Source organism: Cervus elaphus, chromosome X (assembly GCF_910594005.1).
Source record: "Cervus elaphus chromosome X, mCerEla1.1, whole genome shotgun sequence".
NCBI lineage: Eukaryota > Metazoa > Chordata > Mammalia > Artiodactyla > Cervidae > Cervus > Cervus elaphus.
Window position 1 is genome coordinate 78,787,777 of NC_057848.1, and position 16,646 is coordinate 78,804,422.

Genomic DNA, 16,646 nt, shown 5'->3' on the forward strand with positions numbered 1-16,646 from the left:
CAGGTGGATTCTTAACCATGAAAGAAGTCCTCTGAGATCTTTGATACTACTAAAAATCAGGAAGTAAACCAAGAAATCTGAATTTGGGTAATTTGGAGAACAACCCCATAGCTGGTTTGGCAGGCTCTTCAGATCAGGGATGGGATATACCCCCTTGGTTTAATATAGGCACTCATAGCTCCTGACTGAAAAGTGGACCACGAATTCTGATCATAATCAAACATATAAACTCTGATCATAATACTTCTTTCAGTATTTAGTATTGTTTTTCAGTTTCAGATCTGTGATCTCTATCACAGCTGTTATTATGACAAACAATCTAGCAAATGGCTATATAGCAGGAAGAGCAGAAAAGCCTGATACAGAGATATAAACAACCACTGTGGGAAACTTGGGGACCAGAACAACTATAGACAAACTTGACATGTGATTGTGATACCCCAAACAACAGTGAAAATCCAGAATGGTCACACCTTAGATATTAATAGTGTATTTAAGGGAAAACTGAAAGCCCAAACTGCCTATCCCCACACTCAGCCTGGACTCTGAGAACCAAAACTATGCTTACTGTCTATATTAGTATAACTTTGCTGTTCCTCTGTCTTCACGAGCATCTCTTTATTTTCAGGACTGTCCTGCCCAGGCACAGTTTGATTGCTCATCCCAAGAACTTCCCCAGGAAACAAAGTTAGTATTCAAAAGCGTCACTTTCCTATATACCTGCAATGATCAAGTGGCGTTTGAAATGAAAAACACAATACTATTTACATTAGCACTCCCAATGATCTATAGCTTCAATGCAATCCCGATCACAATCCCAACAAATTATTTTGTGGATATCGATGGACTGATCCTAAAGTTTATATGGAAAGTCAAAAGACCTGGAATAGCCAACACATGTTGAAGAACAAAGTCAGAGGACTGACACTACCCAACTTGAAAACCTACTATAAAAGCTACAGCAGTCAAAACAGTGTGGTATTGGCAAAAGAAGAGACAAATAGATCAGTGGAACAACACAGAGTCCTAGTATAGACCAACAAAAATGATCTTTGACAAAGGAGAAAAGATACTCTTTTCAACAAATGGTGCTGGAACAACTGGTCATCCACATGCAAAAAAATTAATATAGACACAGACCCAGTAGGGCTTCTCTGATGCCTCAGTGGTAAAGAATCAATCTGCAATGCAGGAGACATGGGTTTGATCCCTGAGTTGGGAAGATCCCCTTGAGGAAGAAATGACAACCCACTCCAGTATTCTTGCCTGAAAAATTGCATGGGCAGTGGAACCTGGTGGGCTATAGTCCAAAGCATTGCAAGAGTTGGACACAACTGAGTGACTGACCACATACTGAATACCCTTCATAAGAATTTCCCAAAAGACCCACCAGCTCTTCAGTAGAAAGCATTGACAAAGTTTGCACCCTAAGATTCTCTGAATTTCTTACCTCAATTCTTGGCTTGCTGCTTCCACCACTCTTGGACTGTTGTGTCATGAATCTTACTCAATCCTAGTCAAGTCTCTGCACTGAAATCTCTACTTTAAAACAAACACCCTATTTTAATCAATTCTATCCTTACCTTTTTCCCTCTGAGACACTGCCATATCTTTATGGAATAGATGTTCTCCCTTGCTGTGATAAGTAATATACTCAAACTTTGTTTTTCAAGTTGTGTTGGTGATACTTGGGGAGCTGATTTTATATATATATATATATATATATATATATATATATATATATATATATATATAATCAAATATATCTGGGGCTTCCCTGGTAGCTCAGCCAATAAAGAATCTGCCTTCAATGCAGGAGACCCTGGTTGGATTCCTGGTTCGGGAAGGGATAGGCTACCCACTTCAGTATTCTTGGGTTTCCCTGGTGGCACAGGTGGTAAAAAATCTCCCTGCAATGTGGGAGACCTGGGTTCAGTCCTTGGGTTGGGAAGATCCCCTGGTGGAGGGCATGGTGACCCACTCTGGTATTCTTGCCTGGAGAATCCCCATGGACAGAGGAGCCTGGCAGGTTACAGTCACAAAGAGTTGGACATGACTGAGCAACTAAGCACAGCACAGCACATCTAATATATCTAGGTATAGACATAGATATATACACACTTACAATTTGCATCCATCAATCACATGGAAAAATTATAAAGATTAGATCACAGATCATTGTGTCAAGTTCAATATATTTCTATCCAATAGTAACCAAAATGATAAAGATTGTTTGGCAATTCTTGATCCTGTTCAGTCTCTTCACAACCCTCTTGCAGTCCATCATCTCTTTGGGTACTAAGTTATGCATCTGAGGAAGGTAGATCACTCCAGGGTTGCCTTCCAGGCCCAGCCCCTCAAAGAAGGTAGGGAACTAATATATACATATTAGAATTATTCCATTTCATTATAATGGTAGGGAAGGATGAATTGGGTAAATGCATTCAGACTAGGTATCCCCAAGGAACTAACCAAGCAAATTGAAGTGAAGTAAGAAGGAAGGATGCACAACAGTCATCAACTCCTAGATCATATATTTAAGTAAACATTATACACATAGTGCACATACTCTATGTGCTGCATCATTATTTCTATCACTGTTTCTCAACTGAAAAATATATTTAAGGGAACTCTTAAAAACTTTCTCAGACCCAATCATTTATGTTAATTTTTATACTACTATTTCTTAAATATAAACAAAACTAAATATGAACTCTGCTGTTCATAAAGCTCTTAAACAAATTCAATTTACCAATTATGCACAAATTTTAAAAATGTTCATTTAATGTGGTACATGATGTTTGCTGAGACAAAACTGCCCTTAGAAACCTGAGCATACTACGACTGGCCTGTGTGCACTCTTGATTTTCAGCATGCTTGTATGTGTGTCTTGTGAGGACTCTCCTTTCCCATCACTTTCCATTTTCAAATGACGAAAATTTTCAGTTGTACAGTAAGCCTTGAAGGAGGAGGGTCACTTTATTTCTTTTCTCACTAGCTCATGACAAAATAGTATTACTTTGTGCCAACTTGGTTTTAAAAACAGACTCAAATACATGTCCTAATTATGTGGCAGCTGTTACCATTCAGTCATCCAGATACTCCAGAATATGCCTAAAACTGAATGTAAAACATACTTATAGAAAAACTCAGACTCTGTCATCGGATTCTGATTTGAAAAACACTGTTCTATTATAGTATGTGTAAATAAATATATGTTTAAATGAGACTATTTTGTTAGCTTCTTACTAATAGTTTATGGTGCTATTATCTGAGTACCTGCTTTATAATGCAGCACTTGACTCCTGCTTCATTTGGAGAATCAAGTCTCCTGTTTGTATGGGCCATTCTGTCTCACTAGTCCAGGCCCCTGAAAATGGGTGCATTGGAGACCATCGGTTAAACAATCATCACTGTTCTTTGATCTCTAAATTGAGTGAAAGAAGATATACTCAACAGTGGGGTAGCCAAATAACTGAAGCAAGACATTAAATTTTGAGGAGCCGTTGAGGAGTTGGTAGGACAAGACACTGTTTGGGGCTCATGTGACAACTCCCCACTTCTCCCAACCCCCTTTCTCCTTCCCATCCTCCTGCATTCTTTCACTGTTCCTCTCCTTTCCATCTACTTCTACACTTCCCTCAAGGATCATTGCGATGTTTTTCCATAAAGTTAAATATATTTAATTTTTTAAATTGAGAGATTATGGCCTTATCATTTTATATTAAAATGTACTTCCTTTTGTAAAATAGTAGTAGGTAGTTTTAAAAATTGTCTTTGGAAAAATAAGTAATTGGTAACCTTGTGTTTTCCTCTGATTATTTTTAAAAATTTTACACGCCCAAGATCTGGAACTACTGTCTAGAAATGAGAGAGACGAGAAAGAGGTAGGAAGAAAGAAAAGCATGCGACACCTAATAAGTTGATTTATCAAGTTCAAGACGTTTAGTGCCATAATGTATTATATCTTCTACAGCAGCAGGAATGCCTAAGTCTCATTTGGGAGTCAGGGAAGGCTTCACAGAGGAGATAACGTTTGAGTTGGGGCTTTAAGGATTAGCAGTGGAAAAAAGGCAGGGATTTCCAAGCAGAATGCATAATGCGAGCAAGAGCACAGAGCACAAAAGAGCATTACGTGCCCAGCAACTCTAAGAAGCCCGCCGGCTGTTGCCAAGAGTTCTCGGGGTTAGGCGATCATGAGAGAAGCAGGGACTATTTTTTTCCTACTTGGCCCTCTTCCCCTGCAGCCCATCGCACAGTGCTGGGCACACACACTGCGGGAGCTCAATAAATACTTGTTAAATTGGGACAGGGTGATCGAGTGTGCTGGGAACCAAAGCCTCCGGATTCTTTCTCACGCACCCGCAGTGTGACCTTGGCCAAGTCCTTTTTCTTGGGACTGTGGCTTGCCGCTTAGTAATCAGCGGAGGGTGAGAAAGTGGAGGAGGAGATTGGCGTGAAGCGTCAGGCTCCTACAGCTCCCGGAATCCCTGATTGGACGCGCGGAGGACGGGGCGGGGCGGGGTGGAACCGGAGGCGCGGGCTGCGGCGGGCGGAGATTCAGTTCCTCCTCCGCGCCAGCAGGGGGCACAGGGAGCGTCTTCCCGCCGCCTTTCCCCTCCCTGTGGGCGCCTGGCGGACTGCTGCTGTCGCGAGTGGCAAGCGCGGTGGGCGGGCCGGGTGGCGGCGGCGGCGGCAGCGCTACGCTGGGCTGGGGCGGGCAGCCGCGACGACAGCTGAGGTGGCTGCAGAGGCCACTGAGGTGCTGATTGGGTGGCCTCGAGCAGCCCCTGCGAGCCGTCAGGCGCTCCCCGGGCAGCAGTGGGCCGCAGACAGGTTAGAGTGGGGGCAGGGGCAGGCGCGGGAGCAGCCCCGGGCCGGAGTGGGAGTCCGAGCCAGGCCATCTCCAGCCATGTCCGACGAGGCGTCAGCCACCACTTCGTACGAGAAGTTTCTAACTCCCGAGGAGCCCTTCCCGCTTCTGGGACCCCCTCGCGGGGTGGGCACATGCCCGAGCGAGGAGCCGGGCTGCCTGGATATCAGCGACTTCGGCTGCCAGCTCTCGTCTTGCCATCGCACGGACCCGCTCCACCGCTTCCACACCAACAGGTACAAACCTCTGCTGAGGGCAGAAGCAAATTTACCACACCCCTGCCTCCAGTCGGACAACGCCGGCTCCCCCCCACCCATCCTGGCCCTCCGCCTAGGGGCTGTGCGTCCAGTTGCCCCCTCCCCCACCTTTCTCCACCCAGCTCTCATTCTCGGGCTCCTTCCCTCTCCCCCTCCCTATTGCATCCCTTCCCTCCTATTTTCTTTTTGGCCGGCATTTTACTCTCTCCCCCCACCCCATTCATCTTCTGACCCTTCCCTTCCCTTCCCTTCCCCCTCCTGCCCCATCTGTACCCTGCGAATCCCAAACCCCCACCCTTGATTTTTAGATGCTTCCCTGTTTCCATCCACCCGCAAAAGTTTAACCCCTTCCAATTCCAGTATACTATAGAGAGGATTTCGGATGGCTCAAAATCAAAATCAGTCGACGTTTTGAAAGGTGGCACTTTAAAAGCTAGAATCTTCCTTTCCCTATTTTTTTAATGTCTTATAGCGCTGTTTCCAACCTCCAACCCCCCTCCCATTTTTTAGTGAAGCTCTAGAAAACCAGACGATTCTCTTTTTTTTCCCTTCCTCTATGAACTCTTTGCTTTAGGCAGCGCTTTAGGCCCTGCCAAAATGTATAAGCTTAAATCTGGAAGATTCTTTCCTGAAGCACATCCTTTGGTTTGCTCCGCCAGTGGAGGGATGGAGCGAAGCTTAGGATGAGCTTGCTTATACAAATTTTTTCAGAGGGTGCATCCCCTAACTAGTTTTATTAGAAGGTAGAGTGTTCTGGAGAATTCTCTCATGCAGACATTTGTGTTATATCAAATGTGGGGAATTTAAAGATGTTTTACACACAGCCCCAACCTATAACATAGGCGCATATTATATGTATTCGTGTATGTGCATGCTCAATCGCTCATGTCTGACTCTTCTCTACTCCATGGACCATAGCCCACCAGGCTCCTCTATCCATGGGATTCTCCAGGCAAGAATACTGGAGTGGGTCGCCATGTCCTCCTCCAGGGGATCTTCTTTACTGCTGAGCCACCAGGGAAGCCTGTATAGGGGCACACAAACAGGCAGGGCAAGGTGTGTGGAGAACAAGGGAGGAGGAGGAGAGGCAAGGGAGGAGGGAAGGAGAGAGGGATTCAGCTATGGAAAATACTGGAGCTGAATTAAGGCGTCTAGTTCTGATTTCTGATCCATTTTGCGATATGAGCACAAACAAATCCTTCCACAGTCTAATACCTTTTGCGTGCTCCCCCCACCAATCCCTTAAATCAATCTACAGAGTTGCTGAGCTTCTACTGAGTACAAGGAATGTATAAAATATATTTGTTACCTAAAAGAAAGTTATAGTCTGGAAACAAGGTGTTACAGTTAAATAATGATATAGTTCATCACTGTAACACAGTTGAAAAGGAAGTCATGGCAAGTTGGTTTTAACTGTTCCAAATCCTGCTTACAAAAAATGAAGAAATGGGCCCAGAAAGAAAAGACTGAGTTCAAGGTCATAAAACCGAGTTTGGCAAAGCCGGGATTACTCCTTTGGAGCCAGTGATGAAACTTGGAACAGAGCTAATGGCTGCAGTGTTATAAATGGTTGTTACAGTTTCTTAGACTAACACAGAAGCCCAGGATGTGACTATAGCATGAATGTAACATTTATGAAATCAAGTGTGCTTAGAATTGTTAGCATTGGAAAATAAAAATACTTGTGCACATATTTGATATTTAAGTTTTGCAGCATTGGAGTAAATCATATACATAGGAAAGTTAAATGATCTCGGGATTAGCCTGCTCTAATGATGAGGGCAGGGGAGTGGGGACAGGGGTTAAGTGCTGCCAAAATGTGTGGGGGTGTTAGGGAGTGAAGAACAGTGAATATACATTTCTTACAGATTGTTCTGTTCTGTTCTCTCTCCTCCCCATTTTCTCCTTGTGTTTTTCTCCCCCTTGTCTATCAGACCTTGGTGAGGTCAAGGTTGTTTTCCAGAATGAGGTGATGAAGATAGAGGGGGAGGTTCTTGTTCAACCCCAGTTTTTCCAAGTCAAGTATTTTTTTCTAGTTACTGCCTGTTTTTCAAAACCCCCTCTCCTACCCTGGGCTTCCCTGGTGGCTCAGCAGTAAAGAACCAGCCTGCCAATGCCAGGAGACATGGGTTCAATCTCTGGGTTGGTAAGATCCCCTGGAGAAGGAAATGGCAACCAGCTCCAGTATTCCTGCCTGGGAAGTCCAATGGACAGAGGAGTCTGGCGGGCTACAGTCCAGGGGGTCACGAAGAGTCTGACAGGACTTAGTGACTAAACAACAACAACAACAACTCCTTTTCACAGGGCTTGGAATGGTAGCAGCAGGTCTAGTGTATCTTGTTCTGTACTCTTCTCAGCAGAGTTTAGGGGAAGTAGAGTTAGCAATTCTTAGAGCAGGTGATGTTTCTGCCCCAGGCTACCTTGCTTTTTAAATCTTTTTTCCTTCTGGAATGTCCTGCCTTCTTATCCCCTCCTCAGGATGATGTTTGAGAGGACCATATGCTTCCAGTCATTTCTTTTTAGGGAGAAGCAAACAGCTAAATCATATATGCGGGCAAAGTTTAGTTTAAGGAGTTCTTTTATTTCAGAATCATATGGGTCACTTTTTTTCTTCACAGCACATTATTCACCAATTCAAGGAACAATCCAACAATCAGATCTGAATAGTTGAGTACTGATATTGTGTCTTGGGTTTGCTGTGTGCTTAGTTGCTCAGTCATGTCCAACTGTCTGAGACTCCATGGACCATAACCCACCAGGCTCCTCTGTCCATGGGCATTCTCCAGCCAAGAATATTGGAGTGAGTTGCCATGCCTTCCTCCAGGGGATCTTCCCAACCCAGGGATCAAACCCAGGTCTCCCATATTGCAGGTGGAGTCTTTACTGTCTGAGCCACCAGGGAAGCCTTGTCTTGGGTTTAATCATTATAAAATAAGTCCCATTGAAAACAGAAAGCTTGTCAGTGGGTAGATAATTGATTTACCTTTATTTTGCTTCTTCATTGTTACCTGATAACAAAACTGTTATCAGGAGATTATTTAGATAATGCTATTGATAAGGGCCTTGTGATGATGACAATTTTGTGCCCTCTCATTTACTGGACCCTGGGGTATCTATGCAGTCTTCATTAACCAAGAGGGTCAAGGCACTATTACTTAATAATCCCTAAGTTTGAATGTTTGTTGTGTTTAGAATCACCTGTGACTTATATTGGTGTGTCACTGGTCTAGGTTCACTGGAAAATAAATTGCATGAACATAGCCAACTTCCTGAGAATTCACTTTCCTAGGAGTATCTTTTAGGATTTTATGACCAGTTGGATTTGTCTGGAATTTGGGGAGAATAAAATAAATTTCAGTAAGCCAAAAAACATTTTTTTAATTGAAATGTCAATATGAAATATATATGTATATAGTTTTTAAGGCTTTTTCTGTTTGGAGGATAGGATTTTTCTGATGTAATTGTGGATTTTCTTTCAGCCTTTGTCCACTGTAACTTCCATTGTCATCAAATGAAGGACATCCTTTAGCAAATTGGAAAAATTACAGCAATATTGGTAGATCCTATAATTGTGAGATGAAGGAGGTTAATACGAACTACTCAGTGTGTTTTTCTCTTCCTCTTTCAGGAGTACATCAGTACTTTGACATTGAACAATTGTGAAAAGCATGTGGGAGGACAGTGTCTCACTTTTCTACACCCTATTGGCAGGATACAAAGTGAACTACATATTGTATAAAGCAGTTAGTTACTCAGTTCTGTGATTTCAGAGCCCAATTTTCAATCACTATTAACTAGAAAAAGCCCAAGACTACTGGGTGCCTTTTGTTCCACCCACAGTTTTCCTGTCTTGTTAGAAAATTGAAGGTGCAGAAGAGATGTGAGTTATAGGTGGGAGAACCACATTTCATGAAGTGAGGTATGTTACAGAGGCAGGAGGAATTTTATTTAGGGACTTGTTGCGACAAATTGAGGATGGGGATAAGGCTTTGGAGAACTACCCAGGTTAGAAATGTAGATTGGGGAGTAATCAGAACAGCAATTTCATTAGTGCAATAGGAGTGGAATTGTGGGTTACAAAAGTTGAGAGAATAGAAGAAACTTTTCAATAAATTTAACAGGGAAAGGAAAGGGAGATGTGATGATAATTTGAAAAAAAAGTGAAGGTTTCTTTGTTTTTTGTCTTGTTTAGTGTTTATTTTCGAAGAATAGATATGTTAGCTCCTTAGAAGATGCCCACAGGAAAAGGAGAAATCAAAAATACTGGAGCAGGTGGGATGACAAGGAGATGGATGGGATTAACTCAGAAGGCTAAATGGAAGAATTAGCCTTAGAAATGACATGTAATGTTGTTTACTTTTCAAACTATAGAGGGGGTAATAGCGATGGGTAAGGATCCCAAGACAGTTGAAGTCGCTGGGATGAAAGTTGGAAATTTGAATGAGCCGAGTAGGGGATTGTGTCATCTGTTCTAACTTGGGAACTTGATGGCCTTTTGGGCTCCACAAGAGTAGCAGAGGTCAAAGTGGTCAAAGTGGTTGTATGGGAGTTCTAGCAGGGCATCAGTGATGAATACAAGTGATGATAGGGGATTGTTAACTGAGAAAGGATGACTTTGGAATGACTTTTCATCATCGACAGTTGGACTTGATTCCACAGTGCTCATTGGATTCTCATTCTCAGAGGTAATGGTTAGGTTTTCCTGAGAAATGCTTCAGAAGAATGTATATGATGCCCATGCTTTTTTAATTTTACAAAAATGCCATTGAAAGCCCTTCATCTGTATATTATTGCTGAAATGCCTTGCGGATAAGTGTTCTTGGCTTTTTTTTTTTTTTTAATTAAAATTTTGGCAGTAAGCCTAGTTACTGAGTTAAACCCCATTTCATGGATTCTTTTCAACATTTTTCTTTTGAGATATGGAGAGAGTCTCCTTTGTGAATAATTGCATGGTTATTGCTAGGATCTTAGTGTTAGGTAGTTTTCTCTTAGTGAAATAATATTTAAGGGCTTTGTAAGTTTGAAGAGTTCAGTGCTGAGCACACGTACATGGTGGTCTTGCGTTACATATTTGAAGCCGAAAGAACTGTCTAAAAGCATCACTTAAATTTCTATTATAAAAGCTCATTAGAAAAAATTATGGGCATATATACAAAACCATAAACACTGCTTATAATCCTTTTCACTACAGATAACAGCTGTCAACATTTTGATGTTGTTACCTTTTTTAGCTGTACCATGAGGCTTGCAGGGTCTTAGTTCCCTGACCAGAGATTGAACCTGGGCCCCCTGGAGTGGGAGCACCAAGTCCTAACCACTGGACTACCAGAGAATTCCCTGTTGTTACTTTTAATGTTATTATTTTTTTGTACACATATAATTTTAAAAACCAGGATTGAGCTGTAATTTGTGACCAGATTATTTGCACTTGTATTTTCTTTTTCAATAAATGATCTGAAAATATGATTTTAATGATTATAAAGTATACTCATTTAATTATTCCCAATGTTTTGGGAGCGTTTGTCCCCCCCCCCCCCCTTTTTTTTGCTATTATAATATTTGGACAAGTTTATATATACATCTTCTTTTCCAAATATCTATTAGGGAAAAGGGGATTGATTCTTAGCAAAGCAATTACTGAGTCAAAGGAATGAACCTTTTTAAACTTCTTTATATATACACTACCAAATTGCTTTATACACATATCTACCAAATCTATATATACAGATTATGTCAGTGCCAATATAACACTCCCACTGGCAGGGGATGAAAGTACTTCCTACTTGGTTTTTATCTACATTGTTTTAAAACAACAACAATAATATTTGCATATTAGAAGATAAGAGAATATTTTGAAAACTCTAAGTGCTGTTTTTCTGTTTCATAAATGACTTTCAAGTATGAGATCAGTTTCCTTGTTGTTAATTAAAAAAACAAAAGAACAAGGAGCTAAGGCTTCTAAGAATACCCAGAACTTTGTAATATCTATTAAAACTTACAGATCTGAAAAACTGAAGAACATCCTGATTTTGCTGTAAGGTAAGAGCACAAAATCAAGCAAATTCCAGACTCCCTTGTCAGTGACCTAATGTTTCGTTTATTAAATATGGCATAGTTTTTTTTTAAAAAAAGAGAGTTATTATTACTCATGAAAGAAAACACATTTCTACTAAATTTTTTAAGCTGAGGAGAAATTCTCATTAAAAACAATTACCTAACAGCTTTTCCTAGTACATGACACAGTGCTTGGCACTTTGAAGGTACTGACTAAATGTCTGTTGAGTGTGTGAAAGGACAGAACTTGTAATTGCCATTCACAGCTTTTTATTGCCCTATTGCATGACTGAAGCAATTAAGTTAATTCTACCAGGTTTGTTGATCTTTTAAAAAAATGCATATACTGCTTACCTAGCAAGCATGTGATAAAACTAGGTAATATTAAAAGGCATTCTAGGATTCTTAGATGAATTTTGAGTTTTTGCCTATTTATAAAAGTTTTTTGACATCTGCTTTTATACTATGGAACCATACTAGGTTAGCGTGTGTGTTTCAGTGTTTTATGTTCTGTGTGTTTCAGTGCTTTAAAATTCTCTACCTTTATCACAAAGGAAAAGGTGCCATAAAATTGTCAGATTGCCCAAATTTTGTAAATCAGGAACTTTGGAATTAAGATTAGCTATATAAGATAAGAGGGGAAGTTAAAAAATGAATACATAATTCAAGAAAAAACTGGATTTATTGAAGCATGAGAAACAACCTAATAATAGGTAAGTAATAGGCTCTTCTTCAGGAAGTCATTATTTCAGTACCTTATTAGTATTGGATATACTAACTCATGTCTTAAGGATTAATTTCCTAGGCTACTGCCAAAGCAATGAAGATTATTTCACTAATAATATAAAGCTAGTGGAAATTTATAAAAGAAAACAGATTTGTAGGTTTCAAGACCAAAAAAAAAAAAAAATGAAAAATGCACAACCCTGCAACAGATAATACACTTGTTGTTCAGTTGCTCCATAGTCCGACTCTTTGAGACCCCATGGACTGCAGCATGCCAGGCATACCTGTCCTTCACCATCTCCTGGAGCTTGCTCAAGTTCATGTCCATTCAGTTGGTGATGTCATCCAACTATCTAGTCCTCTGTAATCCCCTTCTCCTGATTTCAATCTTTCTCAGCATTAGGGCCTTTTCTAATGAATCTACATATCAGGTGACCAGAGTATTGGAGTTTCAGCTTCAGCATCAGTCCTTCCAATGAATATTCAGGATTGATTTCCTTTAGGATTGACTGGCTTGATCTCTTGGCAGTCCAAGGGGCTCTCAAAGAGTCTTCTCCAGTACCGCAATTCAAAAGCGTCAGTTCTTTGGTGGTTAGCTTTCTTTATGGTCCAACTCTCACATTCATACAGGACTACTGGAAAAAGCATAGTTTTGACTGTATGGACCTTGGTCGGTAAAGTAACGTCCCTGCTTTTTACTACACTGTCTAGGTTTGTCATAGCTTTTCTTCCAAGGAGCAAGCATCTTTTAATTTCATGGCAGTAGTGACCAATTGCAGTGATTTTGGAGCCCCAAAAAATAAAGTCTGTCACTGTTTCCATTGTTTCCCCATCTATTGGCCATGAAGTGATGGGACCAGATGCCATGATCTTAGTTTTTTGAATGTTGAGTTTTAAGCCAGCTTTTTCACTCTCTTCTTTCACTTTCATCAAGAGGCTCTTTAGTTCTTCTTCGCTTTCCACCATAAGGGTGGTGTCATTTGCATATCTGAGGTTATTGATGTTTCCCCCAGCAATCTTGGTTCCAGCTTGTGCTTCATCCAGCCCAGCATTTCGCATGATGTACTCTGCATGTAAGTTAAATAAGCAGGGTGACAGGATACAGCCTTGATGTACTCCTTTCCCAGTTTGGAACCAGTCCATTTCTCCATATCTGGTTCTAACTGTTGCTTCTTGATCTGCATACAAATAATACAGACAAAATATTAATATCCTTACTACATAAAGAACTCTTAACAAAATCAACAAGAAAAATATTGACACATTGTAAAATGCTGTAGCAAAATAGCTAATAAATATTTTTAATTTTGCTCTCAATGGTAGTCAAAGAAATAAAAATTGATATTAAAAAAGTTTTTCTCCTATCAGCTAGGTAAAATTTAAAAATTAAAATTTCAGTGCTATTAAGGTTGTGAAATGAACACTTTTATAGACTGCTTTAGGGAGTGTAAATTTATGCAACGTTTCAGAAAGGTGCTTGGCTAAGTATACTACCGTGTTCATATTGTTTGATTTAGTAATTTCCTTTCAAGTTACTTATCCTGAGAGATTATATATTTGGATAAATAATCATAAACAAGGTTTCATTTCAGTATTATTTGTAATACGAAAAAATAGAATTTTGAACAGCTAAATACCTGTTATTGAAGGATAATATTTAATAAATTATGTTTAATCAATGGACTATTTATATAGGCATTAAAATGTTTTCAAGTAATATAGCTGGGTAAATGTTCAGTATATAATGTTAAGTGAAAATAAATAGGGTACTAATATCTATACACACACACACAACACTGATTCTATAAAAATATACATATGCATGTAGAAAAAAGTACCAAGATATTATGGATCAGTTATTGCTAATTAGGGGAATTATTGGTCATTTTAGCCTTATTCATGACTCCTTTATTATTCTAACATATTTGCAATGATCCTGTATATCATTGATTTGTAAAAGTTACTTAAATATAAGAAACACTTTGAGCTTCTACCTGTTTACTCTGTTGGTATTTTTCTCTGCCCTGCACTGACTGCCCTCTTCCTTTAATGATAATAGCTGTAGATTTCTCTGGTCGTCCACAGTGGTTAAGAATCCACCTGCCAATGCAGGAGACACAGGTTTGATCCCTGGTCTGGGAAGATTCCACCTGCCACAGAGCAGCTAAGCCCATGCACCACAGCTATTCAGCCTGTACCCTAGAGCCTATATTCCATAAGAAGAGAAGCCACCACAATGAAAAACCCATGTACCACAACTAGAGAAGTAGCCCCCACTTGCAGCAACTAGAGAATACATGGGCACAGCAACAAAGATCCAGTGCAGCCTAAAACCAAAAATTAAAAAATAATAATAATAGCTGCCATGTATTGAGCACATTTTATATCCACTGAGTGCTCTGTATGCATTCTCATATAATGTTCATAGTAACTGCATTTTAAAGATGATGACCCAGGCTTGGTGAAGATTTGTTTTGTTTAAGATCAAACAGCAGGCAAATGACAGAGCAAGAATTTTAATTCATTCTGGCTCCAGTCAGATATAACAGTAGAGAATAATGTAATGAACCCCATATGCCCATCATGCAGCTTCAGTAATTACATATGGCAGTGTACTTTATCAATGCCCCTATCTGTGGCCCTAGTGGTAAAGAACCCACCTACCAATGCAGAAGACCTAAGAGATGTAAGTTCTATCCCTGGGTCAGGAAGATCTCCTGGAGGAGGGCATGGCAATCCATTCCAATATTCTTGCCCGGAGAATCTCATGGACAGAGGAACCTGGCAGACTACAGTTCATAGGATTGCACAGACGACTGAAGCGACTGAACATGCACTCATTCCTCAATCCCTTCCATATAATTTTGAGATAGGTTCCAGACATAAATATTTTACTATATATCCTTAAAAGATAGAGCTCTTTTGAAAATAATTATTGTATCATTGTATCTAGAAATATGGTCATATTCCTCATAAATGTAATAAATATATCTTGTTTGTAGCTCTGGGAGTTGGTGATGGACAGGGAAGCCTGGCATGCTACAGTCTATGGGGTCGCAAAGAGTTGGACACAACTGAGCAGCTGAACTGAACTGTTGGTATCTTAAAAAATTGTATGGATTCTATAGTTTCTGTTGTGATTGATTTTGTGTCGTTTTTAAGGTGGAACTTAACTTCCTGTGGAACGAGTGTGGCCAGCTCAGAATGCAGTGAAGAACTGTTTTCATCCGTTTCTGTTGGAGATCAAGATGATTGCTATTCCCTATTAGATGATCAAGAGTTCACATCTTTTGATTTATTTCCTGAAGGGAGTGTCTGCAGTGATGTCTCTTCTTCTATTAGCACATACTGGGATTGGTCAGATAGTGAATTTGAATGGCAGGTAGGTTTTTTTTTCTTATATTGCCATTATTACTCCATAAGTAGAAGTATGAATTTCTGTTTCAGTATTTTCATTTCTACCTCAAAGTAAATTTCTCCCAATTTTTATTCAGTCCTAGAGATTCTCTGACAGCATTAAGAATTAGAAGAAATATGTATCCTTTATTTTTACTAATGTACCTTTTATGCTTCTCATGCTGCAGGTGACCTTTGTACATTTTCATGTAATTTAGTACTTGTATAATGTTCCTCTTAATATATATATCATCAGTACCTTTCTATGTATTAATCCAAGCAAATTTTCTCTTTAGTAATAAATGGCCTTCTTGTCCTTATAGGTATAATAACTTTACACCAGGGTCATATTATATAAGATCACAAACCACTCCATAATACATAATTTTTCATTGTTGTCAGGAATATAATTTCTCGTTTTGTATTCTCTTCATATGTAGAGATGTTTTCCACCTAACAGTGTTTTTCTTCTGTGGCACATTATAACATTATAAAATGGCTTTGTGGCAAATTGCTGTCATTATGAGGCAGCATTTCCAAACAGTCCTTCAGAAAATGTAGATCATGTTATTGCAACATCCATTTTCTGATTGTAAAAGAGAATAACAACAACAACAAAAAAGACAATAACATTTGAAGAAGCTTTCTTTGCATACAGAAACTGTTATATTCAGTGTATGCTTGAATATCGCCTTCTAGGTACTTGAAATTGTTGTACAAAAGAGGAGTCAAACATTTTATTTTGAGAAATTTTTATTAATATATAAAATAATATCGAATGGCATACAATTAAAAATAAGTCTCCAAGTCCAACTCTGCTGTGGTTACCACCATTAAGAGCTTATACAGATACAGTATGTTTGCACAATGTTACAAAGGCACACAAAGGGACTTCCCTAGCAGTCCAGCTGTTAAGACTCTGTGCTTCCACTGAAGGGGGCACAGGTTTGATCCCTGGTCACCTCAGTGATAGCAGTTTCAACTACTTTATCTCATTCTTTTCAATAACTGAAGCATAATTGAATCATTTCCCTAATAATGAATATTTAGGTTGATTTCAGTTTTTTCTAGTTATAAACAATACTATGCTGAAAAATAAGAGGTTTTTAAAGAGGAAGAAATAATCTACAACCACTTTATTTTTGTATTTTATTTTATTTCAAATGCTTCTGTTTCATATGTAGTTATAAATATGATTTGGATAAAAACATGTTAAAATTTAAATAAAAGGTACCATTTTAATAATTTTAACATGTATAATTCAGAGATTTTGATATATTTACAATGTTGTGCAACCACCACCATATCTAAGTCCAGGCTATTTACATCACTCCAAAAGA

General features: G+C 39.4%; 1 protein-coding gene across 1 annotated transcript in view; it reads left to right on the top strand.

The window, feature by feature from the left end:
• The first annotated feature begins 4,603 nt into the window (after positions 1 to 4,603).
• Positions 4,604 to 16,646, top strand: part of FAM199X (family with sequence similarity 199, X-linked) — a 31,372-nt gene continuing 19,329 nt past the window's right edge. The window contains exons 1-2 of the mRNA XM_043896515.1: positions 4,604 to 5,109; positions 15,073 to 15,292. Coding sequence (XP_043752450.1) covers positions 4,913 to 5,109; positions 15,073 to 15,292 — 417 coding nt within the window. The 5' untranslated portion in view covers positions 4,604 to 4,912. The remainder of the gene's footprint in view (positions 5,110 to 15,072; positions 15,293 to 16,646) is intronic.